Here is a 26,239-nt window from a genome sequence, read left to right on the forward strand (position 1 = left end):
TCATCAGAGCTGACTGAAATTATAAAATGTACTGACTATGATGAGAATACATGTAACAGGCAGCACCCACTGCCTGAATGGTGGTTGCCCTCGTTGACTGTCGGCTACTTTGACCAACAGGCAGCTGCCTCTGACTGACTGACAGCAGTATTTATTTACTGGTGGCTGTATTTACCAACTGGCAGTTGATTGACTGGTGCTTCCTGCTGCCAGCTGCCAATAAGAGATTAAGGAGGAGGTGTTTTTGACTTGAATCAAAACAGAGGGGTAATTTAATGTAGGTGTACTGCAGAGCATATGCCATACAATGTAGGGTACAGTAATCAGTCTTTGAAGACAGGAACTTTGCTGCCATTTTCAAGGTATTCTGTGACTGAAGCTGTACTATCATTCAACTCAGAGCCTGTTTTTTAAACTTCGCTTTCTTTTACTAGTGAAATTATAAGATGGTGTAGTGGTGAAAGACTGCAGTAATAGGTACCATGATGTCCAAAATAAAAACATTTCTCATGGTGCAATATTTTACATCCTGTAAAACCTTGGTCAAATTTTGCTTCAGCCATAATGCTATAACAAGGAATTCAACATGCTACAATAAAAATGAGGAATACTCTTTTTAATTCCTTTAGCACTGTGTCAAATTCTGTTTTTATGAAGATTGCATGCTTTATATCTTTCTTTGGGTTGATCAAAGCCCGTAGTCAAGCCCTGTTTATACAAATTATAACTACAAATTATAAATACTAACTATAGAGACAATACATCCTCTTTTCCCAATGCCTTCTTTTTTTGGGACATAAAAAGTTCTGGTCAGGATTTCTAAATCAACCAAAAATGTCCAGGATTCAGCTTTTGCAGTCTGTACACTAATATTTGAAGTTGCTAAATATATCAGTCATGGCTGTGAATTATGTTATATACAGCACAGTTTTATCTGTCAGACATATAGATATGTCAGCAATTCTATACTGGTTCCCACTGATGCGCTGTTGCTTTATCAAGTATTTGTTACTTCTGGTTAATTAAATGTAGCTGCTTGCTTTTATGGATGTTAAAAATGTCACAGTTAAAATGTAATCCTTTCAATTCCTGTCATGGTCATGAATTCCAGGTGTAAATTAGTTGTTTCAATGTCATTACAAGAGAGCTATTCCATTTTGTAGATGTGGTTTGAGCTTAACATTACAGGCTTTCCATGATCATAAACTGTCAGGAACTCACAAGTGGAACTATTATTTGTAGCTTATTTGTCATAATTTATTTGTTATATTTGTTTAGGGGTGGCACGGTGGTGCAGCATGTAGTGGCGCAGTCACTATTCGCAGGATGTTGTGGGTTTAAATCCCGCTCCGGGTAACTGTGAGGAGTTAGATGTGTCCTCCCCATGCCCATGTGAGTTTCTTCCATGTGCTCCAGTGTCCTCCCCATTCCAAAAACACGTTGGTAGGTGGATTGGCGACTCAAAAGTGTCCATAGGTGTGAGTGGATGTGTGTGTGTGTGTATGTGTTGCCCATTGAAGGACTGGCACCTCCTCCAGGGTGTGTTCCCTCCTTGCGCCCAGTGATTCCTGGTAGGCTCCAAACCCACCGCGCCCCTGAACTGGATAAATGGTTGCAGAAAATGAATGAATGACAAACATGCAATATGATGAGGCAGCAGTCAATAAAATAAAGAAACACACCTTGCATAAATTTGCATCCAAAATTTGAACAAGAGCAATTTATTAGCAAGTTTAGAAAACATACAAATGATGTCACAGCTTCAGGTCTTCAGGCACAGGTCAGTCATTTGAAAGAGATTTTGCTGACCAAAATATTTCCAGGCCTTCCCTTACGTATGGTCATGGCAGAATAAAAGTATGTAAGAGATGTATCATGAGCAGCTTAATAAACTTCATCATATGCTCATGATTCTTTTGCAACCGTACATTCATTTGGACACAACCGAATCTGCTTTAATTATGTACTGGTTTAAATGTTGGTCAATAAACATGGTCTTCTTGTATAGACACATGATATCAGAGTAGGACTTTGGCTACTGTTGATTTACAATTATATTATTCTTCATCTATTTCGTAACCAACTCTCACACACACTTTCTCCCAAACACACACAGAACAGAACAGCACAAAAAGTCTTGTAAACATTATGCACACATAAAAAAATCTTTAAAAATCTTGCCACTTATATAGACATTAACTGTTATCTACATGCTGTACTTAAAAAATCTGGCACTTGAGAATTACATATAAAAAGGCTAGTTTTTTAGGTTTACTGCTAAACCTTAGTGCTAACCTCTAGATGACAAATTTGGGATGACTCTGCACTTTGCTACCATGTTTGCCACTTATTCAGAGGGAACAGGTCAAGAACAGATCAAATAAAAAAGAATGAGGAGTTTTGAAGGAGGACCACATTTTCTTTAGATCTTAAAATGTCTATGGCTTAGATTACCTCAGAAAAGGTATGTTTGAAGCCATGATGACACAAAGCCAACACAGAACATAACGTGCCTGTAGATGAAGACCTCTCTTTAGTCAATAAGTGCATAAAATTCAGCTTGTTAACTATCTAAAGTAGCATGTTGACATCATAATTTTAACACTTCTGCTGATTGCATTTAAATGAAGGTTGAACAAAATGCTAAAGTGTTCCAATCAGCTCCAGAATGGCTTAGCAGGCAAAGCATTGGCCCTATCATTGGGATATCACCAATTTGATACCTTAGACATCCGACGTCAGGAGTCCAACAGTGCACAACTGGCTTTATTCTCTCTGAGTGAGTAGGATGGCCCCTCGCCTCCCCATCACACAAGCACAGTGCTAGTCAGTGAGGGCATCTGCTGAATGATGTAACCAATCTGGAAAGTTAATTTGAAAAGAGCAGCATGTACTTTCCTGCACCTTTCATGGGTGGCATTGTGTGTCACAGGGGAGTAGTAGCAATCAAAATGAAACCAGTGAAAACTAATTATGGAGAGATTAGGGTTAAAAATATTCAAATTAAATGGTCTATGAAATGGCTGTGATCTGACACAAAGTGATGCTGTTATATCCTTTTGATACAATTGTGTGGTCATGCTACAAAATGAATCCATTGCTGTAAGTTGCTGCGGAAGATTAAAAAATGCGCTGGTTTGGTGGCATGGTTGCAGTTGTTTTATGTGTCCTTTGAGAAAAGTTTGGTCCAGTAAAACAGTGCAGCCATGCTACAGTCGTATGTTTATAGACAGAAGCAACTGCTAAAGTTGAACCATCTTCAGTCTTCTTTGTACTGTTTCACGATGAGAGGGCAGCATTTAGCTGATATCACAGTGACAGAGGTAATAATATACCTCAAAAATGCTTCTATGTGATTTTCAGGGTGCTGCCATAAGTCTGTTGCACCACAACTTGCACATTGTCCAGGATAAAATCAAAGGCCATGCTCCATACCGACTCCACAGATTGCTGCATCAACCTGGAAAAATATTAGAGATTAGTAAGAGAAATCATTTCCATCTTAAACAGGGTAAAATAAAAAAAATAAATAAAAATAACTCTACCTCTTCATGTATTTGATGACAAGGTCAAGTTTCTCCAGGTCTTTGTCCTCTATTAGCTCTGTGCAATACTTCACCACCTGCAGAATGTCCTCTTCCATTGGCTCTACAGGGACACACCACCACCATACGTGAGCCCAAGCAGCTTTAGTTCATCTAGTAATACTACTAATAGGGCCAGACAATATTCTGTCTGGGAATAAAGATCTCCATAAAGCATAGCCCCTGCATTACCTGAGATTGTGGTAACCCACTCCCGCAAAAGTGCTTTGATGTCATTGAGTTCACAAGCTCCAGCTAGGTCTGGGGTAGAACGAGGGGTGAATTTGGACAGCACTTCTGACACTTGATGGTTCAAAGTAGATGAAGCTGGTTCAGTTTCAATCTGAAGAGAAAATGACATCAATATTATGGAACACAGATGTAGTCATGTAGTCTAATAAAGAGGTAATATTTCACTGTCTGATGATAAACCAGCCTATTTAAATGAGAACTAAAGTTTACTGTCAATCTAATAAAAATGAAAAATTTAAAACCAACATCATTGGTGGAACAAATATTTACGTGTCAGTTAATTATTAAACAATAAATGACAGCCCTAGTCTCATACTGTTAGTTGAGATGAGAGAATCAATAATCAAATGACAAATAAACAGATTTCTGGTCTAAACACATAAGATTTAACATTAAATCATTGTAATGCAAAGTAAGAAGAAAAGTGAAACAGGCTTGCCTTCAAATCCGCTGGAGTGTCTTTACATTTCAGTAATAATGGGATGACTTTGGAGGGACTGGATTTTGCAGGGCTATTTCCTGGGACAAGTCGTTTTAATGGACTAGTGCCTTTCTTGGCAGGACTGGCATTCCTTCTCTTGTAGCGTTTCTTCGCTCTACCCACAGTGGGCTGCTTTAGCTGAAGCAGGGGATTTCTCTGCTCCACTACCAGTGTAAAGAAGGTGTAGACAATGAGTGTGATTTTCTTTGCTCCTTATTAATGCTGTCATTCAAGCTATACACTCTCATTCATTTTCCTCACCTGAAGTGCTTTGAGCCTGAGTATTTTCCTTGCATCTGTAAGCGGAGCGTATCTCCTCTTGTAATTCCCTGGGTAGTGCTGCAAACACTTCAGGGTCAACCTGGGCAATACAAAGGTTAAAATAAATAAATATTTTTTTCTATTTACTTTTATCTATCATTTGTATTTCATTATGTATGTTGGGAAGATTTTTAGTTTTATGTGGTTGAAAGAAAAAAATAAAAATACAAGATACCTGCGAATATTCTGGGAGCTCTAGTACAATTCCTGTGCTCCCAGTTTGTTCAGAATGGCCTGGGAGGTGTACCAGCAGGGTTCCGGCTGCTGCTACTGACAGAGAAGAAGAAGGGGTACGGTGGGGAGTGGTTGGATAAGATGAGGTACTTGCTTTCTCCTCCCTGTGGCTCCAGGATTGCTCCACTTGCTCTCTTAGCTCCAATGGTAAAGCCTCCAAAACAGAGCGATCAACCTGAACAAATTAAAGTGCAAAAATTAATTAAAGATGCAAAGTATAACTACAAACTTCTTGGTGTCTGGAATACATAGCCTGAGCAAATTAAGAGTGGTACAAACTGAAACCAGAAAATACTTTCTAACCTGAGAGGGAGATGGCACCTCTATGCTGAGGTTTAGCCATGTTCGGGAGTGGCTGGGGGTACAAGGTTCTCCTCTACTTGTACCAGGCATTGATTCTGTGTTGTGCAAGACTGAAGAAGAGGCAATCTCCCCTTGTTTGGAAGACATGTTAGAGAAGCCATCTGGGTAAATGCAAAAATAAAAATTAATTGTAGCGATTCTTTTACCTGTGTATCATGAACTGTAACAGTGTTTGGGGAATGAGAGGAATTCTATCTCTCTGTTGATATCAGACTCCCACCTCCTTCCCAAAAGAATAAATCTATGCATTGTTCAAAACACAAAATTCTGGCAAAAACTGATAAGCACACTGACCTGCTTTCTGATCTTCTTTTCTCTGGCTATATGCAGGCACTTTACTTTTGAACAAATCTCTGATGGAACGAGAGCGTGAAGGACCTGTATCAGAATGTGAGCTCTCCAGCAGCTGCACCTGTAGACCCACCCCTCTCATGTCTGTGACTGTCAGCTTCATGACATGGAAGAGCTTAATGACTTCTGCTGATATAAGCTGACCACTGTCTGTGGGTTGAGCAAGCAGCACAGATCTACAGGAAGGAATGAAAGCAAAAGAGACGCAATCACAATGCATTTTCTCAGAACATATATAAAGGGCAATCGATAAGGTATAGGTATGGAGTAAAACATGTGAAATGCATTAAATTATTATTTTTCAATGCAAGAAATATTTTATACATTTTTTTTTCAAATCTAGCAGTTAGCTTTTCAATTAAAAAAAACAAACAAACACTAGTTTCCGTATTGGCACATTAACGTACATGTACAACACACTTTTGTAGATGAGCATATTTTTGAGCTAAGCAAATTGTTTACACCACAAGATAATACAATATAAGAGTTGAAAAAGATTTTTTTTATTGCATATTCATAAGATTCTTTGGTTTAAGGACACAAAGCAATATACTGTACCAACTTAATTATTAGTGTACGTAAAGTTACATTACCTGGCAAGGCTGTCACATATACCATGTCCCCCATACTTAGCGGGCTCCACTGGAGCACCTGCTTTGCGCATCATCACTTTCAAAGTTATGCGGCGACCTCTGAGCCCAGATGCTTGTAGTCTCTTCTGCACCTCCATGGAAAGGTTGGTCAGAAAACTCTCTGCTTCCTCAACCTAAACCAGGCAAATAGTAGGGCACTGGATAAATGTTTTGAGTGCCAAGAGATGAACAAATGTAAGCTTATGCTAAAATATAAATAGCTAAAAATAAAATTACACAGACTTTAAAGGGAGAATTAAAAGCAGATTTGTACCATGTCTGAGAGGATCTAACCTGTGTGAAGCGGATATTGTAGTTCATCTCAGCAGACACAGATTTTCTCTCCTTCTCACTGCGAACAGGCCTGTCGTCCAACCCTCTGCAGAAGCGAAAGAGTGTCTGCCCTGTCCGTGGCCCAAATTCCTTCTGCAGACGCACCATGGACACCTGCTGCAAGTCACCACATGTACTGACACCAAGAGATGCCAGCTTACTACTCATGGAGCGTCCCACACCTACACATACACACACACACACACACACACAATTATTAAAATCAAACATTTGTACAGAATGTTTATAGAACATAAAGTGATTTCAAAGGTTAGGGATGGATGTGTTAATACATACCAGGCAGACTGGTAACAGATTGGTCTCTGATGAAGTCATCAATTTCCTCTGGTCTGAGTAAATACTGGCCATTGGGCTTCGCTTTCCGGGTCGCCATCCTTGCCAGCAGGATGTTTGTACCTGAAGAGAAAGATGAGGGAAGTTACAAATAACAGAAACAAATACTATTATAGTACTATTTCCATAAATATCGCTGAAATGAATGAAGATTTGAATGATCATTTTAAACTCATCACAATTTGTCACTGTCTAGTTAAAACATGTATCTCCCAAAATAGTAACTTTACAGGGGAAGGGAAAAAAAACGTCTTTAATTTTCTATGGAAGTGAATATAAAAATATCTTATTCCAAGTAATTCTTTTTAGCATTTCTATTGGTTCAAAATCAACAAATGTGTATATGTATACACACATATACATGCATATGTGTGTGGTGTGTATAACACACATACACACACTATTTGTATCTGGCCAAAAACATTTCACTCGTCTGCCTTCCCACCCATATGAACTTGAATGACATTCAATTCTTAATCCAAAAGCTTTAATATGACATCGGTCAACCCTTTGCTGCTATAACAGCTTCAGCTCTTCTGTGAAGGCTTTCCACAAGGTTTAGGAGGTGCGTTTATGGGACCATTCTTCAAGAAGTGAATTTGTGAGGTTGTATACCGATGTTGGACGGGAAGGCCTGGCTCACAGTCTTTGCCAGACAGAGAAGCATGACTCATCACTCCAGAGAACACGTCTGCATGGCTCTACAGTCCAGTCAGTGGTGGCATGCTTTACACCACTGCATCTGATGCTTTGCATTGCGCTTGGTGATGTAAGGCTTGGATGCAGTAGTTCAGCCAGACAAACCCATTCCATTAAACTCTATACGCGATGCAGAAATATGGTGAAATTAACACACTATGCACCTCAGCGTCCTCTTTGTCATCTTACGTGGTCTACCAGTTTGTGGCTGAATTTCTGCTTCCAATTGCTTCCAATTTGTTACAATATTTGGTAACGAGGCAATTTCATGACTGGACTTGTTGCACAGGTGGCATCCTATCACACTGGAATTCACTGAGCTCCTGAGCCATTCTTTCACAAATGTTTCTAGAAGCCGCCTGTAAGCCTAGGGACTTGGTTTTATACACCTGTGGCAATGGAAGTGATTAAAACATCTGAATTCAATGAGAGTACATATAGAATACATGGCAAATTCAAGTTAATCACTAAAAATATTAATACAGTAATATTAAAAGATGAATAATTAAACATTTCAAAGGGTTAATCAGCAAAATTAGCAAAGAAGTGCAAGTCAATCACCCATTCCAATGGAGGCAGAACAACCAGTTTTCTCCCTCACATCAGCACGAATGGCACTTGCTAGCTCATTAGGTGTGACACCCACATCTGCAAGAAGGGCTGTAGCATCCACCAAGGCCTCATCACAACTTAGAGCTTCAATGTTATGTGTATAACTGCAATAAACCGAATGAGAATTTATTTAACCCAAATACATTCTTCATTATTGTCTTCTATTATTGGCCAAATCAAATATTAATATGGATTAGGCCAGCATCCCGTACCTGGCAAGAGTTTCATACATGGCCAGTGCGACCTCTTTGTATGCATGGAAATCGTAGGGCACTGACTGCAGCTCAGGACACAGTTGTTTAGCCTGGCCAAAAAACATGCCATTCCTCACACCAGCCTTCCTGTAAAAACCACACACAACACTAAATTCAGAGCTAGTTCCTCATGTATAACTCCCAGTAGCATTACAAGGTTTTCAGACATGATACTGCCCATGGATCCCAATTAGTTTGTTTGTGAACTAGACGAAATAAGTAAACAAGCAAACTTGAAACAACTCAAGAAAAAACCCAAAAATGTTAATAATAATAAAAAAAAATAATAATAAATCACAGCTGCCATCCAAGTAGGTACTTTATATAGTTAATATACATTATATAATATAGCAGTTACAGTAAATGCTTTACATTTGTACATTTATTTGTTCAGTTTTCCAGAAGTCACCCCAGATTTACTCCGATCCATAATTTATCACCATTTTGCAAATGCTTAATGTGCAATATTTGAAGAATAGACAACCAGATCTTTTAGTACCTGGCCTCATAACTGCAGGAAGCAATCTCTGCCATGGAAAGAGCAGCCTGGTCCTCCTCTGCTCCATTACTGTAGGCTTCTTCACTCTCAGGAGAAGGACTCATCTCCATATCGTTGCCTGTTCTCCCTAAGAGAGCCCACAGTAAATGCGCAAAAACATGTTCATATCAAACAATAGGGTTCCTTTCACTTCAGTGCCTATTTAAGTTATGGACTACATACTAAATATTATTTATTGCACAAAATATATTAAGTATCTAAATGACAGAAACCACAGGATGCAGTGAGGCAAATTAATTAGACACAATGCGTATCACTTGTAATAATTCCACTGTAAATTGATTAGTCACTTTATTATATTTTGTTCAATAAGTTGTAGTTATGTATGGATTAAAATGCTCAAAATAAATTAATAATGGAATCTGAAAGCAAATTAATCAGCTAAAATTGATCCAAAAAGTAGATCCATCTGATCTAGTGTTTTAAGTTTATTGTTGTGATTTTATTTTTATATCAATAAACACTACTCAAATATAATTCCAATGTGTTGATCTTACATTGATTTTATTTTACATTTAAATATCCTTTATTAAATGTGTCTGTCCTAAAAAAGGGACAATGCAATTAATCCCTATTATTCATTCATTCATTGTCTGTAATCGATTATCCAGTTCAGGGTCGTGGTGGTGGGTTCATAGCCTACCCATAATCACTGGGTGCAAGGCGGGAACACACCCTGGAAGGTGCAGCAGTCCTTCTAAGGGTGACACACACTCACATTTTGAGTAGCCAATCCACCAACAAACATGCGTTTTTGAATATTGGGAGGAAACTGGAGCACTCGGAGGAAACCCATGCAGACATGGGGAGAACACACCAATCTCCTCACAGTCAGTCACTTGGGGCGGGGCTCAAACCCACAACCCCAGGACCTGGAGCTGTGTGATTGTGACACTACCTGTTTGCACTTTACCTGTTTGAACTTTGCACTCACCTGCTCTGTGCTGGTTCAGTTTCTTCTGGTAGTACTGCATCTCCAGTTGGGGGTTGGCACCAGCCCGCTGAGCTATAACTCCACGTCCACGGTTACTCGTCACAGCAACAGGTTTCCCTGGAATGACAAAAATATAAAAGTGTTGTGTTCCCTGAATGTAGGGCTACAACAATTAATTGACAAATGAATATATTGGTAGTTGGCAACAAATTTCATTATCGACTCATTGGTCTATTTCTTACTCCGTAGTAACGCTGATAAATATTCAACCCGTTTGTCATTCTGGGCATGTGAAGCTATTTAGAGCTATTCCTCTAAATATTGAAGTCTAGTCTGTGCTTCTAATGCTTTCATATCTGGACTAATACTAGACACTGAAATGGCACAATTGTTAGTGCTCACAAAACAGGTTAAAATCTGAATTTCTGTGCTTGTTTTAATAATGAAAGACAAAACCTTCTCTTGTTATATATGACCACTATTTTGTGTATTTTGGGTTGATTCTAAAACTCCTGCTGGTCCTATTAATGCATCCATGGCACCTCAACACAATTCTAAAAATCAAAGCCCATGTTAAGATATTTGTTCTTTAATGAGAATTTTTGTAGAAAGAGGAAGAAGAGGTGCCTGAGGAATGGTGTCAGGGTTGGAAGTATTCATCTGTCTCACCAGTGCAGTTCTCCCTACATAATTTGTCCAATGTGAATCAATTACAGTTCAAATTTTATGATGACAATTATTGCAACATTATAAAAACTGCTAAAATAATTCAATATCTTGTTTGATTACAAAATTATGTGACATTCCTAAAGCAAACAACCTCAAAAGTAAAAAAAAGAAAAAAAAAATCTCTGTCCAAAAATATATTATATATATTGTTGTCCTCTAAAAACCTCTGGTTTTTGTTTTAACCTGGCCTTACACTTATGTGACCATTACAAAATACACCTAAAATAATTTTCATATCAACCATTATCTTCTCAGTCCAAAAAACACAATACAAACTGTATTGCCAAGGTCATTGTAATGGGTTCTAACTGTGCACGTGTAATTATTATAGTCACCTTTAAGTTCAGGTCGGTGTCTGATCCCCACTGACACAAAGAAGCAGTCCATGTCCACATGTAGAATACAGGACTGTCGTACCTGAGGAGCAGGCATGGACGAGGAACCTGTGAGGAAAACAAAGCTGTTCGCTCACAAATCCCAAAACGTTTGCAAGATACTTACTCCTTGCATAACTTTCATTACACATCAGAACCTACAATCTACTGAAGTATAGCACATTGTTACATACACTCATATCCATTTATTAAACCTTGAAAACATGTCGTACAGCAATATTTAAACTAAGAGTTATGTTTTATTAATGAAACTTGTGTGCGTGTGTGAATAAATAAGAGATGAATTTATCAGTCCTTGTGAATGTCCAAAAACTAATAGGGCATAACCAAAGTGATAACATTACCTCCACAGTGACTTGCTCTGAGTTTCTTTAACTTCTCTTTCCCAGAGAACACAGCACCCCCTGCTGCACGACGCCGGCTCTGCAGGGTGTTAACATACTCCGAGAATTCGTTTCGCCATGTAGAGATATGATGGAGACGTGAATGAGAGAAAAACTCTGAGATAATTCCACTCTCTGAGTGTTTGATTGTTTGGTTGGTTGAGCCACTTGAGGAGGATTTAGAATTGATATGGTGACTACCATTCAGTCTTACTTGGCTATTCAGATCTTGGGCAAGATACTTCGTTGAGCTTCCTGGGTTTTCCTGAATAATACTGACAGCTGCTGAAGGGGGTCCTGATAGGACGGATGAATCAGAGTCCTGTTCATTATGAGTGACACGCTGAGGACTGAGTGCCAATGAGGCGCTGGCTGTCAAGGCTAAAGGCTGTGATGTAGGACGGGCGGAATGTAGGAAGCTGACTTCCCCCGTTTCTTTAGCCTCTGACTTTGGGGATTGAGGCTGAGGACATTTGGATTCTACACCTTGGAGTGCACGCTTTGAACAAGGAACAGAGTCTTTCAGTTTTAAGGCACCATTCAGAGGATGAGCATGGCCATTAGTTTGCAGATAGTCCTTTGATTCTTTTAAATATAGGACAGGGGTTTTATCAACAGTGTCCCCTTCAGAAAATCCATTAACACTAGGGTAGCCAAGCTCAGAAAAACTTGTGTGAGAGCCATTCCTATTTGAGGAAAAAAAAAACAGATCAGGCAAAATAGTTCATATTAATGTATAAGCATAGCATAACAAACTATACACAATTCAATGAACTTACAGTTTGATGTCCAACTGACTATGGGTTTTATCAGCAGGTCTGGAGGGTGCTGGCTGTGTAATGATGATAGCTGGGTTTGAGTGGATAGGCTCAAGGATGCTTGGTGGGGGAAGGTTCAAGTTGTGTTTTGATGGACCATGACCATACCCATCCTCTTCTGGAACTGTTCGGACATGCACACTGGTAAAGTGTAAGCCCTTCTGCTTTGCATAAAGCTGATATTGCAGGTATGAGAGCTGCCGTCCTGCCTTTATACTGGGAGAGAAGAGGGGGAAAAAACAGCATGACTGTGTTTTAGTATTGACCACAGGCCAAGAAATTGCACTAAGGTAGACATTGCACCAGAAATATTAGTCCAAAACAGAACACTGCACAGAGAAATCACAGCATTTAGTGATGCAAGTCAACTTCACAATACAATAAGTATCTCAATACAAAGGGACATTCCAGACAATGACAGATATTTGGGTGAATGTTTACCTTAATGTTTAGGAAAACAATAATGATTCATGAATGTGTGTACCTGTTTTTTAAGTTAAAATTACAAGTATTAGCCTGGGGGAGTTACAGTGAAATGCTGTACCAAGCAGTTATGATCAGTAAACAAAATATATGTCTGGTTTCGGATTGACCAGTTTATTTATTTATTTATTTTATCCTTTCCATCTCAAATAATGTAGTAGGTATTTTCTGGCAGTTATGTTTAGCCCCATACAAAATGGGCAGTGTTACAATTAAAAAATATATATATTATACTTGACTTAAAAATGAATAAAAAGAATGTTATTAAATTACAAATAAAACCACACAAAATAAACTAAAGGATGCATTCTGTGTTCTGAACTGGCGTACGTGCCTGCCTTGTACGTTAGTCTGTTTCCATTTGTGTATCTCAATCCACAATTAGGATTTCCACATTTTTTACACTTGTTTTAACTGTGAATGTGATCCGAGCACCGCCAAATATGGTCTGAGTGATCCAATCATAATCCAGTCACAATGGGCCTTATTCACGAAACGCAAGCAGAACAAACTTGCAGGTAAATCACTTGTAAATATCCGGATAAATCAAAATGTTTGCAGTCTCAAAATGTTCACAGGTACGAATTCAATTTACACGTGTTACTGGAAACGCGTAAAGTGTGCGTGATGTCTGAAAGTATCTGACCTGGCTGAACTTTAAATGAAAGTTAATAAAAATATTACAAATGCACAAATTAAATAAATAAACAATAATTTAAATAATAATCAAAAGATATTTCACAAAACAGCTTTTAATTCAAAGTAATATCCAGTAGCTAAAGGGCAATTGCTTGCTCAATTATTTTGTTACTCGTGCAGTCAGACAGTTAGTAAATGTGGATCATTGCAATAAGAGTTTAAAATCTGTAACCTATGTAATCGGCTGATGTTGCATTGCTACTAGATTTAAGTGACAGCTCTGCACAGAGACCTTTAATGTCTTTGGAGATGATACAGGTTTATGTTTATTAGCCGAGTGATGTCTCTCTGGTCAATTCACTATTGAGATCCAACATTGCAACATTTTAGAATCCTGCACTGTTCCTGAACCTGTGCAGAAGCTGCCCGTTTGGCTCCTTGGACATTGGAATGTTTAAAACATGATTTTTTTAAGCCCTCAATTATCCAAGCATCATCTCAGGAATTCTAAGCTAGGTTATACTTGACACTGTAACTGGCGTGAAGGTGTGCACGCCAAACGGATAAAATCATAGTATTTGAGTCTCATACTCTGCAGTATGTTTTTTAACAAGCTTCATAAAAACAAACACTTTTAAAGGAACTCTTGCAAATCAGAAACAAATTTGCAGGCATTTATCCCTCTATGAGAGACCACAGAGACAGTCAAATGAGCCAAATCTCATAGAAAAAACTTGTGTCAAGGATAAAACCCCATTTGCTTTCGGGCAGCTTCCCCCAAACCAACGTGCAGTAGTGTTTGTACAACATGCACACTACTCTTATTTAGAAGATACATTATTTTAAATAATGTATCAACACACCAAACTCCTCACTGACTCCTCACCTGGAGCAGGACTCGAACCCACAACCTCCAGGTGCGGTGTGCCTCCAATTACAAATATAAAATATTATTTTCTAAAAAAATGTTCCGTGAGCGACTGTGATGAAGAAAAGTTCCAGATGATTTTCTTGATCATATGAATTTGTGAAATAAACAGCACACTTTATTTAGCATAATGAAGTATAAAAACCTCAAATAAAACTACACTTCCACAAGGAGAGGTGTTAAAGGTTAAACCAATACACATGTATTTGTTTTTATTTTTATTTAAGCACAGTCTCTTACTGCTCAGGTAATAGCTTCTTAAGTCAAATTTTCTCATGTTCCTAAAAAGGTTTGCACAATACTATGTAACTCAGCTTAATCCATCAAATGCCTCACTATACTTTCCCATAAGTGAGCAAAAATATACATGGCATGGAACTAAAAATTATAGATTTGAAAATAAACAAACATTTGTTTTCTTTTGCTTTTGTGCCTATATTTTTAAGGCTTTTTGCTGCAGCTCCTTGGTCCGAGCACTTCCTTATAAGGCAGTCATTTGAAATTTATGGGGGGGGATTATGGTAAAGGCATGTTAAATGCAAAGACACGTGCACCTGAAATCTGATATAAAAAAAAAAAAAAAAAAAAAAAAAAATATAATAATAATAATAATAATAATAATAACAATAAAATAAAATGAGCAATTTCAAATTTGGCCACTAAAATGCAATAACTGTACAATTTCCCAAAACTACTGGAGACTTCCATGCGTTCACAATCATACACAATTAATAACAAATCAGACTTTCACTACGATCCTGCATGAGATCAACTGTCATTTTTATTGGATTGTGCCTGCTGTGATTGATAACATATATAGATCTTTATGGTCAGTTGTAGTGCTGACAAAACTAACTGAATAACAATGTTGACTACAAAAGAATAATTCAAATATGTAGAATGGAAGAAATAACCTGTGGTTGAACAAGAACAAGGTTGACCAAGGTTTAAGAAGAATTATGAGGTTGTGTCAAGCAAGCCGCCTGTTTGAACAACAGCGCTATGATCTTCATCAATCCAAACACAGATAGTGTGCTGACTGATCAAATCCTTTTAAAAATGGAGGTGGGTTAACAGCATTGAATGTTACAAATCTTCAGTCTGCCTTACCTCACTGAGAAATAGAAACTTCACCATTTTTGGTAATTAAGCATGTTTGTTCATTGTAAACTGAACATATATAATGATCATATTTCAATATTAGTATACTTGAAGACAAGATCAGATGATCAAACATAAGGAAATAATCCATTACTCTTTGAAAGTGTAACATAAAAGGTTTGGTATAATAATCAAGGCTCTGATACTCTACTTAAATAAGGGGCAGTTAAGAGCAGTTAGCAAGGGAGGGGAAAAGTGTTTTGCATTTATTAAAAAGATGTATAAGTATTCAGCAATGGACCCATTGCATTTATTAAAAAGATGTACAAGTATTCAGCAATGAACCCATTTATACTGCAATTAGATATATTTATTCATATACATTTATTCAGTTATTCAACTTAATCATAATGTTGATCGTTTTACAGCAATATAAGGATATTCAACATTCATTCAATTCATTATCTGTAACCACTTATCCAGTTCAGGGTCGCGGTGGGTCCAGAGCCTACCTGGAATCATTGGGCGCAAGGCGGGAATACACCTTGGAGGGGGCGCGAGTCCTTCACAGGGCAACACACACACTCACATCCACGGACACTTTTTGAGTCGCCAATCCACCTACCAACGTGTGTTTTTGGACTGTGGGAGGAAGCTGGAGTACCCAGAGGAAGCCCACGCAGACACGGGGAGAACACACAAAACTCCTCACAGACAGTCACCTGGAGCGGGAATTGAACCCACATCTTCCAGGTCCCTGGAGCTGTGTGACTGCGACACTACCTGCTGTGCCACCGTGCCGCCCGGATATTCAACAATGTTTACTAAACTTAATTTGACCACACTTATCATCGCTGCTGGTCATTATAAATGCCTATAAAGATAATATTAGTCTAAGCATCATTTGTGATGATTACACAAATACCAGGTTGTCAGAGCTTTTGCAGGGAATTTAAAGTGTCCTCAGTGGATTTTCCATTGTTAACAAAAAGTTAAATAGCACAAACGCACACATACCTATCAGTAATCCACTCTGGTCGTACCACTTTCTCCCCTTTTAGCTCCTGTATTTTGCAGTTGGGCAGGTTGGTAGCGATGATGTGTGTAGTTTTGGAACGCGAGTAATACAAATGGAACTGACCTCCATGAAGCATCATTAGTCTACGCAATTCATCTGCACTGGGATCTACACAGAACACAGAGAAAGCACAGAAGCATAAATTCTACATTACAGTTTAACTGTAATATTTATTTACTGAACATGCATTTTGTGTATTTACTGTCTATGCCCCTAGTGTCTTTGTTCTTGCACTGCTGATTTTGTCAATGCACCAGAGAAGTATCCCATCGGTGTTTCAATACACTGTACAACCATGCACTGGTATAATGACAATCAGCTGAACTGAATTACAGGATTTAGAAATAGTCCAACATTTCATTGCTTATTCACATGATTCCAATAAAGCTTGCTTTATTATTAAGTGGAAGCCTTATATAATAAAAAAAAGAAAAAGAAATAAACAAAAACAAATAAACAAAACATATAACAGCAGCAAAAATCTGTAATTATTGTTTTTGTAATACTTTTTTTATAATAAGCAAGATTCTAAACTGAAAAACACTGGGGGTAATTTATATATTAACAATTCTGTCTAAAAATAAAAAAAATCTCTCTTTAAATATATGACCAATTATTAGAAATTAAGTAATTTTAAATCTAAACAAATAAAAACAAAACAAATCAAACACTTCAGGAAGTATGTGTAATAGAACTTAAAAGTTAGAATTAAATGTGACATTAAGTGAAAATATTAATAAAACACTCTCGCTGACTGGGATTTATATGCAAGAAATAAAGTAGTCTCTCTGACCTGTGTATCCATTCACATAGATAGCCACTCCAGTGAAGATGCTGGATGAGGTTCCTTGTTTCTGTTTTTCTTTAGGAGCATCCTTTTGAAACTGCTCCTCCAGCTTAGAGACCTTAGCAGCCATGTAGCCCCCCTGCACCCACACAAACAGTCATTCATTTATTCATTCACCCATTCACATGAAGCAAACCAACAGACAAAACAGGTTTCATCTGCACACAGCCAATAACACTGCTTTGTGCATGAAGGGCAGAAATTGCAGAGCAATTCAAAGCTCCTAAAATGAGCTGGTAGAAACATACAGGCAAACACACAAAGAACGAACTGGGCAGTGTCTGGCTGACAAGCGTCTGATTACGCCTCAGACATTCAATGAGACTGGAGGTGTGAGCCTGTTGGCACAGCGACTCTCTGTCTCCATGGCAACGGAGAGAACGCTGGGATTCAGGAGTTGAGTCTGAACCAATAAACAGACAAAAGAGGGAAAAGCCCAGCATAGAGGCACTCTCCGCTTCTACATCTATACCAAAATCCTGAAATGACTCTGGTCCTGAGGTAGCCAGTAATGGATACACAACATCAAATACGTCTCGAAACATACCAAATATGCATGTGTACAAAATGCATAGTAGCCATAAACAACAAGCATTCTAATATATCCTCACGTTTCAACATCAACCGAAACATGATTTGCTTAGGCCCTTAAGAAATTGCTGACAATACAAAAAGCTTATAACCTTTTCAAAATTAATGCTATTTAAAGCACAAATACATGAAGCTAGATATTTTTACACTGCTGCTGCATCAAAGTTTTGGCCTGAAAAAAAAAAACTCACTGATTCTGATCAATAAAATTTCTAGACAGATTTACTGCTCTCCACAGAACACAGTATGGGAGAAGCAGTGAGCAACAAATGGGGAGAATTGCAATTACTCACCAACAAAAAGAAAAAAAAAATCATCTAGAATACTCCAGCAACACAGCAAGCTACTGTTGGATAAATTGGAAGAAAAAAATAAAGCTGAAAAATAAAAAAAAATTAAAAAAAAAGAGAGTTTTTTCTTACCCTTCCACCCCAACCATCATCTTCACTAGCTTTTTTTCTCCATCCATCTCGACTCATACTGAGGAACCTGAATGCAAAATAAGACAGGTACTTGAAAGCATATTTAACTTTAGTGATTTTCTTTTGCCCCGATCTCTATTTGAGTCTTTTAATATTGAATATCTGCTGATACTGAGTCCCAATCTGATATTTAGATCTTCCTAGATACAGTGGTTGGACAATGAAACTGAAACACCTGGTTTTAGACCACAATCATTTATTAGTATGGTGTAGGGCCTCCTTTTGCAGCCAATACAATGTCAATTCATCTTGGGAATGACATATACAAGTCCTGCACAGTGGTCAGAGGGATTTTAAGCTATTCTTCTTGCAGGATAGTGGCCAGGTCACTATGTGATGCTGGTGGAGGAAAACGTTTCCTGACACGCTCCTCCAAAACATCCCAAAATGGCTCAATATTATTTAGATCTGGTGACTGGGCAGGCCATGGGAGATGTTCAACTTCACTTTCATGTTCATCAAACCAATCTTTCACCAGTCTTGCTGTGTGTATTGGTGCATTGTCGTCCTGATAAACGGCACCGCCTTCAGGATACAATGTTTGAACCATTGGATGCACATGGTCTTACTGGTGCAATGTGCAACAGACTAAAATGACAGGTGTTTCAGTTTCATTGTCTAACCCCTGTAGATCTTCCTAGATCTTCCAAGGCCGTGGCCTTGAGGTTAGAGAATCAAGCTTGAGGTCGGAGAGTTGGCAGTTCAATTCCTGGGACTGGCAAGGAAAAATATATTCATGGCTGAAGTTCCCTTGAGCCAGGCACCTAACCCCCAAACAGATCCCAAAGTGCTGAGGTGGTTGGCAACCACCTGCTCCAGTTGTGTGTGGGTTCACTGCCCCTAGTGTTTTTGAAGAATCGTTCACTAGTGTGTGTTTGTGTGTAATTAAGCCCAGTGCTTGACACTGATTATCTCGCATTAAGACATTGCCTGCAACCAACTGCTGCAAACTTTTGTTTTGTTATTAAAAAAATAAACAAATGGTGTCTCCACAAACAGTATAATTTTTATCCTTATGTGAAATCATCTACTGTTATTTTTAGGTATCAGGAATTCCAAATGTCAGTCAGATTTATTGTCATCACAAATGTGATAAAGGAGTAATTAAATATAGTTTGTTAGACATGGTGCTAAAATATATATATATTTTGAAGCACTGATCTGTATCTCTCAGCATTGCCACAAAACAAACCAAAACAAACCCCTGTAGGTGGGACTGTGACTCCATTGGCTGCATAAAAAGTAACGACCAATGAGAAGCATATTGTCTGTTTAGCAGCCGTGGAGTATCTGCATGGGAATGTGTATTTGTACGGAACAGTCAGAAAGAAGTGTGTCCGCTATTGTGGCCAGCAGAGTCAGATCACAACAACATTTACAAAACGTGCTACAGGAGGAGGAGGGAGTGTGAGCTTAAGCTTAGTGGAAACGTAGGGTCAGACTTAAGATTGAACTCAATAAAGTCAATACAGATCAGTAGAATAATGCTGTGATCTGCATTTTTTTTTTTTACATTGCAGTACCTAACCAGACTATTGATCACGTTGAGCCAAAATGACCATCTGTTTACAAGTTTCAGTAATAAACAAGTGTTGCAAGACACATCTTCCATCAAATTGTCTCTAGCAAACTGGACTGAAATTGTTTCCTGCAAAGGAACTTCTGCATGTATATATAAACTAATTAGCAATATCAATAGTGCAGCCCACTCAGAAGCTTTAGGCTTACTCTCGGAAAAGGCCCCAAATACATACACTAAATATTATTCACTAAAACTATACTATACATTATATGTACTATAATGAATTTTAAACACCTTGAGACAGTGATTCTCAAAAGTTTTTCTATTATTCCCCACCTCAGAAGAAAAGGAATTTCTATGCAGTACCTGTCCATTATCGTCCCAAAATGGTAATAAAATACACGTAAGTTTCCAATTTTCCAATTTATTGAAGTTACATCAACTTCTATCTCTAAATCAGTAGCTTAACATTATAACACCAGATGCAACATTAACACCAATGTTCAAAAATGGAATTCAGAAAATTGGCCTACTAATTAAATTGTGCTTCAGTTCCTCAATTTCCAATCTGTGCAAAAATGAGCAAAGGCAGGTGAACACATGACTATGCCTTATCACAGCATCCGTGACTGTAATCAGCATGTTTTGCACTACACATCTTTTCAAAATGGGGTTGCATACTTGATACTGTCACTCTCAACTCATAAACATTAAACATACATCTACAGCCCTATTGTACGGTTCTGCCGCAATTAGCATGCTGACATCAATTATTATTTTTCGCACTATGGTTCCAGCCAAGCTACATTCTTCTGGTCTCCTATGTAATAGTCTTTTAACATGTTTAAGTGCTATTAAAGAATCCTTTGTGAGTGGGTGCTTTTTATTCAGTAATATTTATTGGCAAAACACAAAGGCATTAATAAAGATGAGGTTAATAAATAATAATTAATAAATAACGCCCCACCTGCAATAACTCACACTTTAAGAAATGCTGCCTTAAGATATGTAGGGTCAGTTTTCTGTTTTCAGATAACCTTCAATGCCAATGGTGCATTACACTGTAAATTATTTAACCTGGACCTAGAAAACAAACCTTTATTATATCCTTATTATATAATTTTAGATTTTCTCTCAAATTTGAATTAAACAAAGAGCTCTTTGTTCTGCTTCTCTTGCTCAGCTGCTGAAACACAAAAATATCTTCAGGGCAGGTTTTTAATCTTTACATTTCTGAAATTTTGATTTTGCACCAAAAAAATCTGATTTTGCATTTAAAAACTAGGGAATAGTACAACAAAAAGGTATGAGAGACCTAGTGAAAAGAGAAAGACAGCAAGAGGAAAAAGGAGAGAGAGAGCTCTCCCAGATTTTACTGTAGACTCTTATCTTCTTCCCTCTATGGTATGGAATGATCCATTCACTAATGCAGGGGAGTTTAACACTGGTGCTTGCAGCTCATTAACAGCACACTGATGCAGAAAGCAGTTTGTTAGAAGAGAAGTCCCCCCCATCTCCTCTAGCCCGCCCCTAGTCAGCCTGCTCTGTTATGCTGGATGCGTCCTCACTGCCACATGTCACACAGAAACAGAACGACACAGCCACACACAAACACACACGATCGCTCAATCCACAGGGAACCATATCGACCAAATCTCCAAGTCTCTGTCTCTCACAGACATGGTGCAGACACTACTGTCTTCATCAGTCAAATACTCTCTTCAGCAAAGTCAAACATCCCTCAGTGTGTCTAACTCCCTTTCTTTCCCCTGTATTTCTGTGGGAGGTTAAACACTGAAGCTTGGAGCACCCTGTAACATGCTGGGCAAAGTTGAGCATCACAGTGTCCTCTTCAGAACAGTTTCAAGGGAGATCAAACAACCTGGATGGGATAAAATTGACAAAGAGAGAAACCCATGGTTTTTTTAATCTATAACAATGGACAAACGCATGTTGAAGAGCTAAAACATTAGCAGCAGTTAACTTGGAGCACAAATGTTCTCTGTGCACACAACCAGTGAATATTTTTTGATTACTGACTATATTGACAATACAATACATAATGCATATTTTACCCTAGTGTATTTATCATGAAAACACATTTTTGAAATTGCCCATCATGCAGCACATTCCAAGCTGACTGTGAGATACTTTAGAGATGCAGTTTGGATGTTGAAAGGTACAGTAAAGCTTCCATTACTTATTAGGTACATTAGCTTTGTAGCTCCACTAAACACTTAGGAGAAGCAAGCAATGGGAATCCAAATCTGTTTTGGATGATTGACTACATTTAGTTCAGAGGTAGAAAATGTAAATTTAATTTTACATCACATGAAAGATCATCTAAAAAACCTTATTATAAAAAAAATCAGGAAATAAATTATATTTGTGTGATCACCAGTGTGATCAGTACAGCTGCAGCCCTTACTTAGGAAATACTGCATGCTTAAGAATATTCTTACCGCCCCCCGCAGACCCCAGCAATGTTAATCCCACTACAGATTCATGAGACCCTCTACATCCCAACACATGCAGTTAGCTAAAAACGTGTCAAGATTAATTACAGTATGGGCTTCTTACAATATATGGAAGTTTTCATAATACCTTTTGCTGAACTCAATAACATCTGATGTATTTAATGCCATATTTGTTTACATAAGAATGAATCTCATCCGTATTTTTGCCACTTGCTGCTTTGTTCTCTCTAATTTGTCTGAAAATAATGGTCTTATTATATTTATGTTTTAGTATATTTAAACATATTTTCATATTCCAATTCCAACTTTTGATAGTAAGTTTTTGCTAAAAGTTGACTGATATTTGACGGAATCTAATTGCATTATTATATACATTGCATTATTATTATAATTGGCATATACTGGTCATAAAATGACAATATTATCATTTAACACTTATTTTCTTTTTATATTTTTTTTTCTGGGAAAATATATAGACCACAAAGAAATGGCTATTGTGACAGGCCTAGTTTGCTATGATGAATCTGGCATGACACTGGGTTGGGCAGCCCTGTGTACATATCGCAATCTCCAATGCAAATTAATTCCATATACAGACAAAAGAAAAGAAGTGAAGCTGACTTGTTTCTAAACTCTTAGAAAAACAAAGGCATAGTACAGTTACATTTTTGGTCACTAAAAGGTACGAACAATGTAAATGCACCTTTAAAAGATAGAAAAAGCTATTTTAAAGTCTAGTTGTGTTCCCTAAAATACATTAAATTCTCCTCTCCAGAAATTCATGATGTTCATTATAGAACATTGTACAATTAAACAACATATGAACCGGAAATGAAATGGGAATATTAAATAATACATCACTGGGTGCAAAGCGGGAACACACCCTGGATCGGCGCGCCAGTCCTTTGCAAGGCGACACACACTCACACATTCACATCTATGGCCATTTTGAGTAACCAGCTCACCTACAAACGTATATTTTTGAACTGTGGGAGAAAGCAGGACTACCTGAAGGAAACCCAGACGGACATGGGGAGAACACAGCAAACTCCTCAGTCAGTCACCCACAGTGGGACTCCATCTGAAATCAACATAGCTCTAAAACCTACAATTATAATATAATAAGGTACAATTATGTTCCTTAATTAAAGGTACTGAATATGTAACCTTCAGGGTACCAAAACAGTGACAGAAAAATAGTACCACCACAGTTACTCTGACAGTGTATAATGTTAAATTAATGATGTTTACTTTTACAGGTAACGGTGTAAACCGCAATGAAAAATCACACTAAGGGATTATTTGGTGTGAATTCAAAATATGAAACTATATTTAAAGCACGACAAATGAGGGAACCCACTAATAGGACATTTGTGTACTCTAAGGTTCTGATGTTGGAAGATACTGGTCATATTCTCTAATTGCAAGATGCTTCTGATTCAGCAATAAAATGGTATTTCCACAAAAGGGCTTAGCAAGTGTATCCTGCAGCCAATGAGCCTATATGTGTTCTTCACTTCTGGTCATGGAAGATGGACATCCAGCAGAATTTGGTGATTTTCTTGTTAAAAAAAACACCTTCTTATTCTAACTAATAAGAAATATGTTAAACAAGGTGTGTTAAACCTGAGAAACTGTGCTAGAGACCTGTCACACATGACTTTTTCAGGCAAAATTTTTCAGTTCCAGGCTAGTTTTCGGTCCTGCATTTTGTAACCATGATTAGTTAACTGAAATGATGTAGTAACTAATAGGTAAACTAATGTAATACCTACAAGTGATTACCAAATCTAAACTAGACTCGAAGAAACTGGACATGAAGAAAGCTGCAAAGAAATGTATACAAGAAGAAACTGTTGGGACACAGGCCATGGAATAAGACTAACACTGCATTTACATTAACAGCAAATTTTGGCATGTGTACTCAAGCTGACCTTGGGTTACCATTGTTTTACTGATGTATAATGGCAAGTTGGTAACCACATACCATGTTACTCCAATCCCTATGGTAATAGCCACATCAGCTCATACGTAATATGCATAAAGTTAAACTTTGCTCAATAAGCATGTAAACGTTCGTGATGCTTCCTGTCACCAGAAATCATCAGCTCCCTGAAATTGAAGGACATCTGCCTCACTGCACATCACTGCTTCTGTAAACACATGTAAAAAGACTATCATCAATAATAACACGTTTGTTGAAATTGGAGTTTTCCCAAGCCTGCATATTTTGATGTTTTCTTGCTCAGACACAAACACTTCAGCTGAGCAAGGTCTTTTATTATGAAATGATTAGTTGGATGAAGTGCGCTGGGAGCAGAGGCACAGGCAGGACAATGAGTAGTTCTGTATTATTAAAAGTATGCTCTGAAAGTGAAAAAGATAACTGTAAACTTAAGAAAAGGAAAATACTTTCACACCATGGGTGAACACCTGTCAACTTATCTTCAGTTTGGGATGCACTGTGTTAATGCATTAACAGGCATTCTCATTTCACTGTATGTTTGTACCTGTCACAAATTATATGTGACAAATAAAAATCTTGAATCTTGAACTTTGGATGTAAGTAAATTGAGGGCATAGATAATAAATTTACATTGAATCCGTAGGGGATTTTAATATAAACAGATTGCACCCTTCTACATGAGCATGCAGTCCTCCGGTAACATTAGCAATAAAAAGGGGCCTGTTGATCCTCGCAGCTCTGCTGCACTGCCATGCTGAATACAGCACATGTTGAAGGGGTCAGTGGGGTCGCCGGTTTACCCACATACGTTCCAAGTGCTAGTTCTTAAACAAACTGTCACACGGTTCTCATTATTTAGGACTAACTTTCATTGTCGGTCCCAACCGGACATGCATACATAAATAACGACAGACACATTGGGTTAATGCGAGGTGAAGTGGGACAAGCCTGAGCATGTTAACTACTGACCAGCAGGAGTCCTGCACAGCGCTTAGGACCGTGTACTACTCCTGGACCGAGTCATGTAAACACATTTACTCTGCCAGGGGCTCTTCACTGGCGACAACAGTAGAGCTCGCTGCAGTGAGGCAGAATTGCTAACGAAATTAAACAGCACAAAAGCGGATTAGATTAGGGCTGTGTTAGCCAGGTCTCGGTCAAATAATAAAGGCTAGTTGCATCGTGTACAGGATTGCAATGAAAGCTTTAAACGACATGTCCAGCATTAGGAGCAGAACAAATACAACGAAGTCAACGAATCGTTACATAACAGTGGGCAGTAAAAACAGAAACGGCGTCCATAAGCGTGTGGCTGGACTGGGAGCAACGCTAACCGCTTGAAAACGTGTGAAACCCAAATAAAATATTCTGCTCTTCTCACCTATTCTCCTACTCCTCGCTGATAATCGTGTCCAGAGCCGCACGCCGTTGTTTGAGCCGCGTCGTCCACTTTCAGTTTAACCCTTTAACTGCGCTTCAAAACAACACTAGCACAACTGACGGGGAAAGTCTGGACTCTCGATATCGACAACATGATCTCTGAGCTCCAGAAAGACCCCTCTCCTCCCCTCAGTCCATTACCAGCCGCTCATATCTCTCTCTCTCTCTCTCGCTCTCTCTCTCGGCTGTATCTCAAATTGCTTTATACTCCCTATGTAGTGCACTATGTAGGCCATGGAATTCTAGAGAACTAGTGTATCATATTTATAATGCAAAGACATTTGGGATTCATCCACAGAGCGCAGTACTTCCTCTTGAACACACTCCAGTTTTCGGGTGTAGAAGCCGTATTTTATTGAATGAAACATGCGCTGTACAAGGGAGTATGGAGCCTTTA

The 26,239-nt window shown here is 38.2% G+C and overlaps 1 protein-coding gene across 1 annotated transcript; it reads right to left on the reverse strand.

Annotated features, from left to right (window-relative positions):
• Positions 1-1,719: 1,719 nt before the first annotated feature.
• On the reverse strand, positions 1,720-26,239 carry rev1 (REV1 DNA directed polymerase). The gene is made up of 22 exons (XM_066686668.1): positions 25,784-26,239; positions 18,378-18,444; positions 17,311-17,443; positions 16,457-16,625; positions 12,250-12,504; positions 11,432-12,156; positions 11,028-11,135; positions 9,964-10,080; positions 8,970-9,096; positions 8,429-8,557; positions 8,166-8,320; positions 6,849-6,968; positions 6,513-6,733; positions 6,180-6,352; positions 5,530-5,762; positions 5,176-5,336; positions 4,814-5,047; positions 4,579-4,678; positions 4,276-4,481; positions 3,777-3,927; positions 3,546-3,648; positions 1,720-3,460 (listed from the first exon to the last, which is right to left on the reverse strand). Exons 2-22 carry the CDS (start codon positions 18,432-18,434, stop codon positions 3,349-3,351), a joined length of 3,789 nt encoding a protein of 1,262 aa, XP_066542765.1. The 5' UTR covers positions 18,435-18,444; positions 25,784-26,239; the 3' UTR covers positions 1,720-3,348.

The sequence above is a fragment of the Hoplias malabaricus genome, chromosome 12 (genome assembly GCF_029633855.1).
Source record: "Hoplias malabaricus isolate fHopMal1 chromosome 12, fHopMal1.hap1, whole genome shotgun sequence".
NCBI lineage: Eukaryota > Metazoa > Chordata > Actinopteri > Characiformes > Erythrinidae > Hoplias > Hoplias malabaricus.

Coding starts and splice junctions, on each gene's coding strand:
- rev1 (XM_066686668.1), bottom strand. CDS start 18,434: ATGAGTCGAGATGGATGGAGAAAAAAAGCTAGTGAAGATGATGGTTGG. Junction 3,928..4,275: donor ACACTCCAGCGGATTTGAAG/GCAAGCCTGTTT, acceptor TTTTCTCTTCAG/ATTGAAACTGAACCAGCTTC. Junction 3,649..3,776: donor GTGGGTTACCACAATCTCAG/GTAATGCAGGGG, acceptor GTGTCCCTGTAG/AGCCAATGGAAGAGGACATT.